At 40.6% G+C, this 13,367-nt stretch overlaps 1 protein-coding gene across 6 annotated transcripts in view; it reads left to right on the forward strand.

The window, feature by feature from the left end:
- Kiz (kizuna centrosomal protein) overlaps window positions 1-13,367 on the forward strand; it is a 108,394-nt gene that overhangs the window by 77,374 nt on the left and 17,653 nt on the right. For 3 of the 6 annotated variants that reach the window (XM_006984479.4, XM_042276406.2, XM_042276407.2), the window contains 4 exons: window positions 1,582-1,747; window positions 2,457-2,519; window positions 10,422-10,487; window positions 12,953-13,039. In XM_006984479.4, the coding sequence (XP_006984541.1) occupies window positions 1,582-1,747; window positions 2,457-2,519; window positions 10,422-10,487; window positions 12,953-13,039 (382 nt within the window). Of the gene's footprint in view, window positions 1-1,581; window positions 1,748-2,456; window positions 2,520-2,897; window positions 3,144-10,421; window positions 10,488-12,952; window positions 13,040-13,367 lie in introns of those variants that run through there. The other 3 variants (XM_076570787.1, XM_016002991.3, XM_076570786.1) reach the window with 2 other exon arrangements.

The following is a 13,367-nucleotide window of genomic DNA, read 5'->3' on the forward strand; positions in this document are numbered from 1 at the left end:
CTTCAGTGGCTCACATTGGAGCATCTTTCCCTTCTGCTATGCTGATCATGAAGAATTGTGATTTCTTCCTTGTTCACTGAACAATGGCTTGTTACCTAGACACTCAATTACCTAGAACCTGAGGACCTTGCTCCTGTTCTAATCATATTGGCTTGTGATGTTTTAGACCCATTTCTTGCAGATTGGATGCTGCCCCATATTTTCTATAACCATCAATCAACAGGTCACTACCACTGTCACCAGGATGGAGCAAAACACCACTTCCTAATAGAGTGTGTACTCTAGCAGGGGGACAGTGGGACAGAGGTTGTCTGCTAGATACCGAACTCTTGTTATTAGCACAGTTTTATGTCTTAGGAACAAAGTGCTTACCTGGAAATTAAAAGACTTAGTTATCTCAGATCCTGTTAATTTCCATTTTTCTTCACCTTGCTTCTCAGGTAGGTTGTGATTAAAAATCAATTTCCTTATACAGATAGGCTAGTTAGTGTCTTTTAAAAAAATATGCAGGGTTAGGCCGGGCGTTGGTGGCACACGCCTTTAATCCCAGCACTCGGGAGGCAGAGCCAGGCGGATCTCTGTGAGTTCAAGGCCAGCCTGGGCTACCAAGTGAGTTCCAGGAAAGGCGCAAAGCTACGCAGAGAAACCCTGTCTCGGGAAAAACAAAAAAAAAAAACAAACAAACAAAAAATATGCAGGGTAGGCAGGTAAGTTTCCCTAGCTGCTCAGGAGACTCAAAGACAAGTGTAGACTTTTATCCTTGGCTAAACATTAAGACTCCCAATCAAGTTGGTTATCTTTTTGCTTGGTGCATTTCTTTTCTTTAATTCATTTTTACTTAGGGATGTGTGCCTATTTGTCTATATGTGCGTCACATGCATGCAACTTATACAATGGTCCGAAGAGGGCATCAGATCCTCGGGAACTGAAATTACAGGCTGCCTGACATGGGTGCAGGGAACCAAACCCGAGTCCACTGCAAGAACAGCAAGTGATTTTTAACTGCTGAGCCATCTCCAGCCCTAAACCAACTCTAGGTTACAAGTCTAGAAAACAGGATTCATGCAATGAAAGAATCACTCTTTCCTTCAGAAAGGAGGTCTGAGGGTCTGCTGCTGTCGATACCAAAGGGAGAACAGGCTAGCTCAGATAAACAGAAGTGATCTCATCTCATGTGCCTACTTCTCAAGAACATTTGTGTAGTACAGAAGGTTCAGTCTTCAAAACCATATTATTGTGAATGAAAATTGTTGCATAGAATCAAATTGTACTGGAAAAATAACGAGATTATTTTTAATTAAAAATTTTCATATATTTTGATCATGTTTTTCTCTTTCCTCAACTCTTCCCAGATTCTCCCCGCCTCCCCACCCACCAACTTCGTGTAGGTTCTCTTTTTTCCCTTCTCTTTCTCTGTTCTTTTGATCTTGAGGACATTTTAGTGTCAGGAAACAATTTAAATTCTAAGTAAAGCTTAACCTAAAATTATATTTTAAGTCTGAGTCTTTGAGAGCAAAGGGAATGGGGTTCCAGTTTGTTTTGATATTTTTGTGTGTGTGTGCTTTCTTTGAAACGCTGTAGGCCACAGCATTATTGAAAAAAGTCCTTACAGAAGAATGTGACCATAGGTCAGCTATTCACAGCAATGAATCATCTTGCAGCATGCCATCTATTCTGAATGACAATAATGGAATAAAGGAAGCAAAACCCGCTCTGCGGCTCAACAGTGTTCTTACAAGGGAACAAGGTAACTATTGTTAAACAGTGTCCACAGCAAAAAGGCATTCAGAGTCAATGCAGCATCCTCTTTCTCGAGGCATACCTATAAAATACCTCTAACTAAAGCCTATCTCGGGTTTTAAGTGCATGGTACATTGTTTGTTTTATGGTACCTTCCAGTTAATATGTGTGTTCTCAGGCAGGAGTGGGAACCCTAAGTGTAGTTCTGTTGAGCTTCTAGTGAAATAAAATGCTTACAGATTAGGAAATCTTAAACCAATCACTTATAGTACCTTTTAGACAAGAAATAAAAGAACAAAATTGTAACTGAAGCGACAGTGAAAAAGAGAAGAAACATTATTAAAGCTCCACATACAGGGGCTGGAGAGATGAGATTAAGAGCACTGACTGCTCTTGGTCAGGGGGCGGGGGACCTCAGGTTTGGTTCCCAGCATCCATATGGCAGTTCACAACTGTCCGTTAACCCCAGCTCTCTCTGGCCTCCAGCAGGCATGAGGCACAACATACACATGGTGCACTTATATCCATGCAGGCAAAACATCCTTGCGCATAAAATAAACCTTAACAAGACAAAACACATGTAGGGCTGGGAGTGGAGCTCAGTGGTAGAGAGTTTGCCTGTCATGTGTGAGGCCGTGGGTTCCACCCCCAGCACGGAAGAACAAATCTGTTCCATAAATTTGAAACTTATGTTTTATTATGTTTTTAATTTTTAGAAGTTTCAAGTGGCTGTGGAGATGAGAGCAAGGAGGAAAGCACAGCTGCAACCCCAGTCACAGGTACAGCTGCAAGTTCCTCCCAGTTTCAGCCCCAGAGTGCAGTCTGACTGCGTAACCGGAACATTGAGGGCTAGTCACTGGTGGGGCCGATGACTTAGTGAGGTGGAGAGAGAGTGTACTCCACTACTGCATGCAAGCTATGCAAGCCAGTATGTAAGCTGTGTAACTGCATGTAAGCCAGTGTAACCCAGGGGGTTACAGCTCTGTCCACTGAGCTCTTCATCTTGATTTTGAACAGTCAGCCTGTTAGTGTCCGCCATCATACAGCTTTTCAGCACCTGTAGCCATTTGAGAACAGTCAGTTGGCTGGGGTGAATGCCCAGTTACTAGATGACAAGCTGTAGGTGTTTCTGATTTTACTCTTTTTTTCTCCTGTAGTAATTAAATTGCCTGAAACCAATGTTTTAAAAATGTTCAAGGTAGGAAATTTGCTCATGCCTCAGATACAAAAGCCTGTCTGGAAATTTAAAATTCTCACTAATCATGCTTCATCTATCAAGACATACTAAGACTTCTGCACATGTATTAAGTGTGTTTATAGGTGGAATCTGAATTGTATCATTACAGGTTTTAGGCTTAAAATATCAGCAAGCAGCAATTAGTATTCTGAACAGAACCTTATTTGTTGTACATCTAAATTTTCTAGATCCTTATTTTGTGAAGTGGTATGTTGCTTCATTATAAATTCCAAGGTCTGACTTTAAATATTTATACAAGTAAACACACCATTGCTGAGGTACTGAGCATGCATCTGCATATGAGATAGTTTTCGCTTACAAGCAAAAATGAATGGCTTGCTTTTATGGTAATGTAATTCACGGCATGATGATTTTTAAACTCAAGTTTCTGTTATGAACTCTTGTTTTGAAAATGGAGTTTATAGCAGAGCAGTTACTATGTGTATATGTAACATTTCACTCCAAATACAGAGATTTTCTTCAGTTTTAAATATTTTTTTCCCAATGATGTTCATTGTGTTTTTATTTGTCATTTTAAGAAAATTCTGATAGGGTTTCCTCTGATTTTTTTGTTTTTGTTGTTGTTACTAGAAGAAGTATAGATGATCCCTAAGCTGCAGATATTCATGAAGTTATTTAGTTATCTTTTTCATATATTTACCTTTGAGTGCAGAAGTATTTAATGGCCTCTGAATGTATTTCAGTTAGGATTATAAACCTGTGATGTTTACAGAGTCATCTGTAAACTTATTTAAAATAAGTTGTAATTTTAACAGCCCACCCTCAATCTATCAATAGTTGACAGAGAATACCATGCCATAGCCTGCTAAAGTATTGGCCATTATAAAATAGCACAGGAGAGCTGGGTCTGATGGAGGCAGAGGCAAGCAGATCTCTGAGTTTGAGGCCAGGCTGATCTAAAGAGCTAGTTCTAGGACAGCCAGGAATACACAGAGAGAGAAACTCTGTAAATAAATAAATAAATAAATAAATAAATAAATAAATAAATAAATAAATAAATAAATAAATAAATAAATAAATAAAAGTATAGGAGTCCTGGAAAACTTTGTCAAGTTGTTTTTACTAGAACATTGCTGCTTTGTCCTCACTACCCATGCCGATGTCCTCCTAACCCCACCTCCCGCCCTCACGCTGTTCGTGTCTAAATGCCTCTGTACCTCGGCTGCTATGTTCTTGTGTGTTTATCGTCATAACTACTTGATCTCTTAAACTCTTGATCATTATCACGTTTTAAAATTTTCTTTATCTTCTATCATAATTATTTGGAGATTTGATTGTTTGTAGAGTAAGGCAAGCAATTAGATTTCAATTTAAGAAGATTCAGGCCGGGCGGTGGTGGCGCATGCCTTTAATTCCAGCACTTGGGAGGCAGAGCCAGGTGGATCTCTGTGAGTTTGAGGCCAGCCTGGGCTACAGAGTGAGTTCCAGGAAAGGTGCAAAGCTATACAGAGAAACCCTGTCTCAAAAAAAAAAAAAAGAAGAAGAAGATTCAGTGTGCCTACCCTTTGTAGTAGTCTGTTGAAGTTTCATGTTTGTGTATGTGTGTGATAGCTTTGTTTATATGCACTGCATTCCATCTGGAACATTCTCCAGCATCTGTCCTCTGGACACTGAAGAAACTGGCAGTTGAGCCTGGGTTGGGCATCAGTGTCTTTCACTCTCTACTGTTTTTACATAGTCTGGGTCTCTAAGTAGGGAAAGCTACCTAACAAATTGCCTTAAAGTTTAAATGAAATCAGCCAGGTATGGTGTATAAACTTGTAATCTAGTACATGAAAGGCAGAGTCAGGGGGATTATTGCAAGTTCAAGGGCAGTCAGGTCTACATAATAAAGCCCTGTCTTTAAAAAAAAAAAAAAAGTTTAAATGAGATGGGTCAAGTATGTGAAAATGCCAAATAGACTGGATGTTGGGTGCCCGAGCCCTGCTGTCTGTGATAGGCAGTAATAATATCTGTCCAAACGGTAGTAGCAGCAAAGGTCTTCTGTGCTGGATCTCACAACCCCTAACATTCACAAATCACTAGCACCCAGTCAAAAGAAATTTTACAAAACAAGCTCAAAGAGGAAAACTGAGTAGAGGGGTGAGAATGCAGTGCTCAGAAAAAGAAGCCTCCAGGATGGCTGGCCGCTCCAGTGTATTAGCCTGTCATGCTCACCCTCCCTGAGTTATGACGTGACTGAGGACCAAGATCAGCCTCAGCGGGGTGTAGCTGTGACTCCTCAGGGACAGTACTTCCCAGCAGTACTGCTACGTTCGCTCTTTTAAGAAAATACCACTTGAGAAAACAGCCAATGATTTGACTCCAGAAAGATATTTTTAACTCATCAAGAAAAAATCTGAAGAATTTCTGGATACTTTTGGAAATTCCAGTCAGTAAGGGAAGCCCTTATAGTTGAATTGCAAGCTAGCTCCTGGGATCTTACTGATCAGGCTGGAGGTGTCTGGCTCTGTGTACCTAGAAGCCTTTAGTGACTCTATTTTCAGAGATGAAGGTACTGCAAGGCCATGCAGCAGGCCTTCCCTAATGTGCTGTCTCATAAGCATTGATGAATAATACGTGTTACCCAAAATGCACTCTGTGCAGAAAAAACTTCAGTGAATAACATGTTTTGAGGTCAACTCATGTGGTCTCTTTGGCTTTCTGTAGTATACATAATGTACAGGACCATGATGAAGACTCAGAAAACTTTGAAGGAAAAAAAAAAATGTGAGCCGCCATTTCAAAAGTGTATTATGTAGTTGAAATTTTTTTTCTTTTCTTCTTCTTCTTCTTTTTTTTTCTTTTTGGTTTTTGAAACGGGGTTTTTCTGTGTAGCACTGAATGTCCTGGAACTTGCTGTGTAGACCAGTCTGGATGAAGTCCTTAATGGACAAAAACATTAACTTTTTTTTTTTTTGAAACATGCCTTGGAACACATATATGTACATGCATGGGACCTTTCCTTAAATAGCAGGTCCAATTGGGATGTCAGCTTTCTCGGTACAGTAAAATTATCTTCATTGTTTTTCTGCATGCCATTTATGGGACCTTCCTACTAGATGAAACCGCTTTCTAATGGGACTTGGGGCAACTCTAATTAAATCACATTGGGATGTTAGGATTGAAAACTACTGATAAAACTGTCCCTCAGGTTGACCAGAAGATTATAGTAGTAACTTGGGTGTCCAGAAAGACTCTTCAGTGTGGCTCTCTCTCTCTGTACCTATTTACTTTGCATCCATTTTAGAAAGAAGTAGGAAAGCAAGAGAGCAAGGTGAAATCCAGGGCAGGTTCCAGACTGGGTGCAAAGCTCTGAATTTACAACGTTCTCAGAATAAGAGTCCTGAGACATGAGAAGGGCACACCTGCTCTCTCTTTTCTTGTGTGTGTGTGTGTGTGTGTGTGTGTGTGTGTATACACACACACACACACACACACACACACACACACACACACACAAAGTAGATCATTTACTGAGCATAACTGAAGTGTAGATCGGTAACAAAAGCACTTTCTAGCTCTTCATTTCATAAAACAAGGTCAGTCTTGTAGGTATGAGATTCTGGGCTGGGAACCTGAACCACAGCAGGCCCTGTAGATGGAATTCTTATTTATAGAACCTGCCATTTCTTTATACAAGGCTGTGATTCTCACTGTACACTAAGGGAATCAATGTGCTGTTGTGGGATAGTTGTATACTGTGTGAAGGTGTATTGCTGTGATTGGGATAATAAAAAGCTGAATGGCCAATAGTCAGGAGGTGTAGGCAAGACTTCCGGGCAGAGAGAGGAAGTAGGAGGAGGAATCTAGGTGCTTGAGGGAGTTTCCAGCCGGAGATGGGAGGAAACACAGAGGAAGCAGGAAGAATGTAGATTGATAGAAACAGGTTAATTTAAGTTATAAGAGCTAGTGAAAAACAAACCTAAGCTAAGGCTAAGCTTTCATAATTCATAAGTCTGGTGTCACTATTTGTGAGTTGGTGGCCCAAATCAAAGTCTGCCTACACCGTGCCAATATTCTGATGTCTTTATTTCCCCTTTTTGCTTATGCCCTCCCAAACTTAAGCCCTCTTAGCCCAGAAATTCATCTTTAAAGAGTTTACTATCCCTCCAAAGTCATCTGCTTTGTTAGTCATCATAGAAAAAGTGAGTTTTCTTCACCAAGATTTATATAGAATGCCCCTCACACAGCACACATTCCACAGTCAACAAGATCAAACATTTCTACAGACTAGTCTGTTGTTAACACAGTCTACCCCTTTTCATTTGTCTTAAAAATAATCCAGATAAAACAGATTAATGTTATATTTATGAACATGTTGTTTCTTTTTGTGCTAGGTAATATAGCATTTACTTGTTTAATATATTAGCCTATTACTTGGACTGAATCATGGAATACCAAGGTCAGAAAAGACTGCCTCTGCCCTCAGTAATCCTCAGACATTTCTAATCTTCACAATAGTCCTACAGGACTCAATTAGAGTAACTCATCCTTCTGTCACACAGAAACATAGGAAGGTTGGGGCCAGTTCAATGGAAGTGGACTCCAAGTCAGACTTGAGGACTCAGTGTTTTCATTCCTCCATCATGACTCTTTTGTTACAGCAGCAGAAAGATAGCTGTATCATGGCAGCTGAGGCAATTAGATCTCAGTGTATACCATAGCAAAAGATGAGCTTAACAAGGAAGTTCTGGGGAGTGATGTTGAGCAGTCATACCTTTCCTGTCTCTTTGGCTACACCTAAAGAAGTGAGCAGCTTGCAAAAATTTCTAAGAGGCTTGCCTTTTCTAAAGTGGGACAGGCCTGAGCACAGCTAGACCTCTGAAACCATGTGAAGGATACAGGATGTTCTGGTCAGTTTCCCTGGAAACACTCAAGCCAGGAAGAAAGTGACACTTAGTAAGATTATGAGAGGACATGTCCCTCTGAAGTACTCACATCCACAGTGATGGCATTTTAATTTGTATTCACACTAATGTCCCTTTCAGTACCGAGCTTTAGTTTAAGAAAATGATACAATTTCTAGTAAATCATGAAAACCAGCACCTTACATAGTATGTGCCACACAGTGGGCCCTTAATTTGTCAAACTAATGAATAAAAATGGGGAATTAAGGAGTTCCCTTAAACGCTTGTTGATTCAGGCCAGAACACTATCTCTTTCAGTCATTCACTCCCAACACCACTTTCCCAGCCCACGTGCCCATCCTGGCAAAACTCATCTCCTTAAGCTGCATGTGAAAAGGGCTGTCAGCTTTTATCTCAAGAGGATTAAGCTCCAAGAATGTCCATTCAGCCTCTCATTCTTTTAACACCAATTCTGTTGGTCAAGCTGTGTTAAAAGTGTTGCTTCTCTGTGCCATTCCTCCCCAATATTCTTTGGCCAGCTGAGATCCTCTGTGTCGTCACACTGAAGCATCCATGAGAAGCTTTCCAGGCCAGCATCTACTTGCAGGGTGCTGCTTGGAGTTCTGGACACCGCCTCCCCAAACATTACAGCTTCTGTTTTATACCAAGCTGAAAGGGAGCTGGACACATACAATGGCCAGGTTGTCATTGGTGACTGGATTTACCCCAGGAGAAAAGAATGCAGTGACAAGTTTAGGCCACCCAAGTGTAATGGCATATAACCTCCGGGACTGCAAGTTCACTGAGAATGCTTTTTTTCTTGCCTTGTCCCAGAAGAGCTTTACTCAGAAGAATTAGTAGAGACAAGTTATCTGCTGTGCCTCTGTCAGGGAACTTCCAAAGAATGTGAAAGTGGGGTCTCGTTTGCTGTGGTGTTGTCCGTGGTACTCAGCACCTCTGTCTCTAGGCAGAGAGCCTGCCAGTACTTCTGCCATTGAGTCTATTACCTGCTGCTTGCAGCTGGGGGGACAGAAGCATTTAACATAGATGTGAAAGAATAAAAAGATCTTTCTGATTAGTGCTACTGATTAGTGTGTTGCATTTGAAGACAAGAACTCATAATTCAGGAGAGATTCTCCCAGTGAATGTGCAGTAAAATTCCATGTGGCTTTCTGTACTCTGCTACATCAGAACTCAATGTAGGTCCCATGCATAAGCATTTTATGAGACATCCAAGTCAGTCTCCAGGTTCAGAATTGTGCAGTAGGGGTCTCAAAGCTGGGAGCACCTCTAGTTCAGATTGTTAAAGGACCTTTATTTTACACAGGCAATTCAGATGGAGAGAAGAGGTCAAGATTTAGACATTTTCATGAAATCAGGAGTTGGAGAGAGCGCTATTTCCTCCAGCCGCTGTGATGGTGCTATAAGCTTACCAGGTGCAGTGACCTGCACTTGTAGTCCCAGATCCTCAACAGGCTGCAGCAGGGCTGCTAATGGGAAGCTTCCCTGAGCAACGAAAATTCAAACATGAAAACAAAATGCCACTAACTTAAAATAGTAGAACTTGTTCTGTAACAATTCAGGATACAAAAAAGAAGAGTTCTTCCCAGCTTCTGAGGTTCTGGTGTGTGGTGGTGTCTTCAGTGTTTGCCTCTGCTTTCTTACTTCCTTTCCTGTGTCTCTGTCGGCTCTTCTCACCAAGTAGACACCACTTGTTGGCTTAGGTCCAGTGAAAATGCAGGGAGATTTTGTCCTGCTCTCCTTAGCTAATGTGTCTACAATAATCTATTACCAATAAGATCACGATCTGAGGTTTGAGTGGATTTGAATTTGGGGATGAGGAAGGCAGTATTCAACCCACTATAGATAGGATGTGAAAAGGATATTCTTCACATTTTATATTTCTAGCATTTGAGTCACATCATACCCATTATTCCTGGCCTGTTCTATAAGGAACAATGATAATGTCAGTATTTCTCATTCCTCCCATCATATAAATTATTAAGTATCAATTGTTAAAAGTGATTTTTACAAGACTGTTTGGAGCTGGGAGTGTAGCTCAGTGGTAGAGCACCAACTTGGCTTGCATGAGCCCATGAGTTCAGTTACCAGCACTGGGAAAAAATGAAAAGCACTGTAGTATACCATTAAAATGCAGCTTTTCACAGAGATCACTCAAGCTTTGGTAAGTTAAAGGTTCCCTGAGTTTGAGAGCTGAAAATTGGCTTCCTATGACTAAACAGTGGTTAGCAGCAAGCAGTATGTTGGTTAAGTTTTGTAGGAAGTACAGTTGTCCCTCAGTATACAAAGGGGATGGGTTCCAGGACCCTTGGAATATGAAAGTGCACAAATGCTCTACTCCTGTATATAAAATTGTGTGGTATTTCTGTATAGTCTACATACATCCTTCCACATATTTTAAATCATATCTAGATACTTTTAGCACTTAATATGATGTAAATGCTACATAATAGCATGTCATTTAGGGAGTAATGACAGGAAAAGAAGTTTGTAATACCCAATACTAATACATTTTTTTCCAAAATGTTTTTAATCTGTATTTGGTTTTTGGATCTGTGGATGTGGACCTGAAGGACACAGAGAGGCAGATATAGCACCCTCAGAACTGTTCCAGTTCAGCTTGGGAGCAGCCATGAAAGGTCAGTTACAAGCCTGGCATTTATTTTCAAGCTTAATTGTTGAGTTGCTTCACACAAATAAAAACAAGAATGTAAATCTCTTTTCTGACACTGCCCCAGGCAGCCGCTGTGACTTAGGGTGGCCCTGTGCATCAGCAGATAGAGATACCTCACAGTGGACTTGCCGACCTAGGTCTCCTGGGGGGTGACTTTAGCACCGAAGTCCAGATGTGAAGATTCTCCCGGGGCTGGTGCTGCCCACACTCAAGACTTGTGGCCTCTTCCTCTGGGGTCTTAAATATGCAAACGTTTTCTATATTTTCTGAATTGTAAAAGCATCCATATTCAGATATTTTTCCCACTTTTATTTGATCAGATTACTGATTTATGGGCTTAAAGTGATAATATATGTCTTTTGAATTAATTTTAGAAATTTATGTTTTGCTTTTAATTTTATTTTGCAAAAGCAACTGAGTTTGATTCATCAGCAATGCATCTAATATAACATGAAAAAAACATTTTTAATGTGTAGAAATACATGAAAGGTAATAAATAGAACCTTAGCATCCTTTATACAGAAAGCGTTTTTCCATTTTAATTTTAGAATTTCTATCCACTTCATACAGGAACAGTACTTACATGCCCTTAGTTGAACACCCCAGTTCTTTGTGAGTTCAAGGTCTGGTTCCCTTGCCGCGGTGATAGTATTGTTTGTGTCTCGCTTTGTTATTCCTTTCCAGGTCCAACTCTTTTTTTTTTTTTTTTTTTTTCATTAAGGATTTCTGCACAAGCAATGGGCAGATAGATCCCTTGCCTCCATACACCCCTTAGAGACTGGTGAAACACATGTGTATCTTGTAATGGGCTGTTAAAAGCACTTGTTCATCAGATATTTTCTTTTTATTTGTAGATTTAGGAGTATTTTAGCAGGTGTACATTTGCATATAAAAGAGAAGAAAAGATAAGAAGTTGAGGCTTTTTCTTTCTCCCCTACTCAGCATCATCTCTCTCTACCCCCTTTATTCAGCATGTTTTCACCTTTATTCTCTGTAGCTGCTTCTATTTTCTAGACCCAAAATGCATATCAAAAAGAAAAAAATCGCCTTAGTGATCCCTCAGCACTTGCAGGGAGATGGATGATTGGGTTCCAGCTTATGTAACAAAGTGGAGGAAAAATATTTATCTCATTGTGTCCTCAGCCTGGAATTAATAAACAGGACAGATTTTAATCTCTTGGGGGCTGGATAATACATGCGATGTAGATCCCTTGCCTTGTTATATGTTTTAAACTGCAATGTTTTCTACTTTTTAAGCTAAAATTTGACATAGAGTTGAATATATACTAGTGCTTGACTGCAGGATTCAGAACCAAAACCTTGAGGATGTCTCTATATATTTGTTTCTGTGTATGAAAAGAATTGGCTTCTTTTAAAATATTGGTTTCATTTAATAATTTTTACTACTCCATAATTTTCTGAGTGGTTAACTTGACAAACAAGCTACAGTGTACATCAAGCCTTTCACGGCTACCTGGTCCTCAGATTTTCAGATACATCTTACTTCAGCCAATTCTTTCCCCTTTGTTTAGAGCAGGCTGGCTTTTCTTTTTCCGTGTTCTCCTTATTCACTTCTCCAGGACTTTATAACTGCATTGCAAGGCAGCTGCACACTGCAGCTTTAACTGCTTCATTCCTTGCTCTCTTTTTTCCTTCCAGAGGACCTGGGCCCACATTGCCAAAAAACTCACATGCGTTGTTTGACCTTTTTGCACTGTGAAGTTGGCTTCCTGACTAAATCTTCTAGACTGTTACAGGAGGGGATCTGCATTCTTTGAGAGCCTCTTGAAAAAAGTACATTTGCCTGCAAAGAGTCAGAAGCTGGTCCACAACCATTTACCATAGCTGACACAGCCTCTCTGGATCATGTTCAGGTCCTTGCCCTTTCATGGAGGCTTTCTCTAGAACCTGACTTGGACCTGCAGCTTTGCTGATCTCTCTGTGCACCTGGCTTTGCTTTCTGCAGGCTGGCTCCTTCTCCTTAGCCCTTGGACTCAGATTGTTCACTGAACCCATCCGACTACTTCTGCCCGTCCTAAGATTTTTGCATTCTCCCTCCCCTCTCTCTGAGTCCCACACTCTAACTGAAGAGCCTAAGAACCAGGGCCTAGAGTGCTCTGGAGTTACCTGCCTACCCAGGATGCATATGTAGAGCTTGGAATGGAGAGAAGCTATTCATTTTGATAGTGAATCTGTACATAGATCCATCGAAAGGTTAAATGGAATTTGCGGTTTCACATAAACTCTTTAAAATTCATCCCTGAGTCTTAAAATTGTGGCACACACCTTTTATCCCATCACTTGGGCTCCATAGGGAGACCTAATTAGGGAGACCATGCATCTGAGAAGTGTTGACCACATAAGAGGAGTTTAAGAAACAGTTATGAACAGTTGTAAGTAGAATATTTCTGTGCTTTTCTTCATTTATAGAGACAAAAGCTTACCAGTTACTGAAGAAGTCTACCCTTCAGGATAATTCGAATCAACCTGAAGAGAGGTTTGAAAGTCAATTTTCAAGTAAGTAGGGACAGATTCAACACTTGACTCCTGTGACGAGGCTCAGGACAACAGCCAGCACTGTGCTGAGAGAAGTGTGGTTTTAGAGTTGGCTTTGTAAGGAGTGCCACTGAGTCTGAGAGAGCAAGAACGTTTCCATCCTTAGCAGACAAGCATTTGGAAGGACCCTCCCTTCTTGGATACATGGGGCCCCGCATGGTAATAGTTCTTACAGACTCTCCGATTCTACTTGGTGTTTCATGGTGGTGTCTTTTTACCAGCTATCACAGAAGATGCCCCAAGCTTCTCTTCCCCACGTCTCATTTCTTAATCATCAAATGAGCAGTTT

This window comes from Peromyscus maniculatus, chromosome 4, assembly GCF_049852395.1.
Source record: "Peromyscus maniculatus bairdii isolate BWxNUB_F1_BW_parent chromosome 4, HU_Pman_BW_mat_3.1, whole genome shotgun sequence".
Taxonomy (NCBI): domain Eukaryota; kingdom Metazoa; phylum Chordata; class Mammalia; order Rodentia; family Cricetidae; genus Peromyscus; species Peromyscus maniculatus.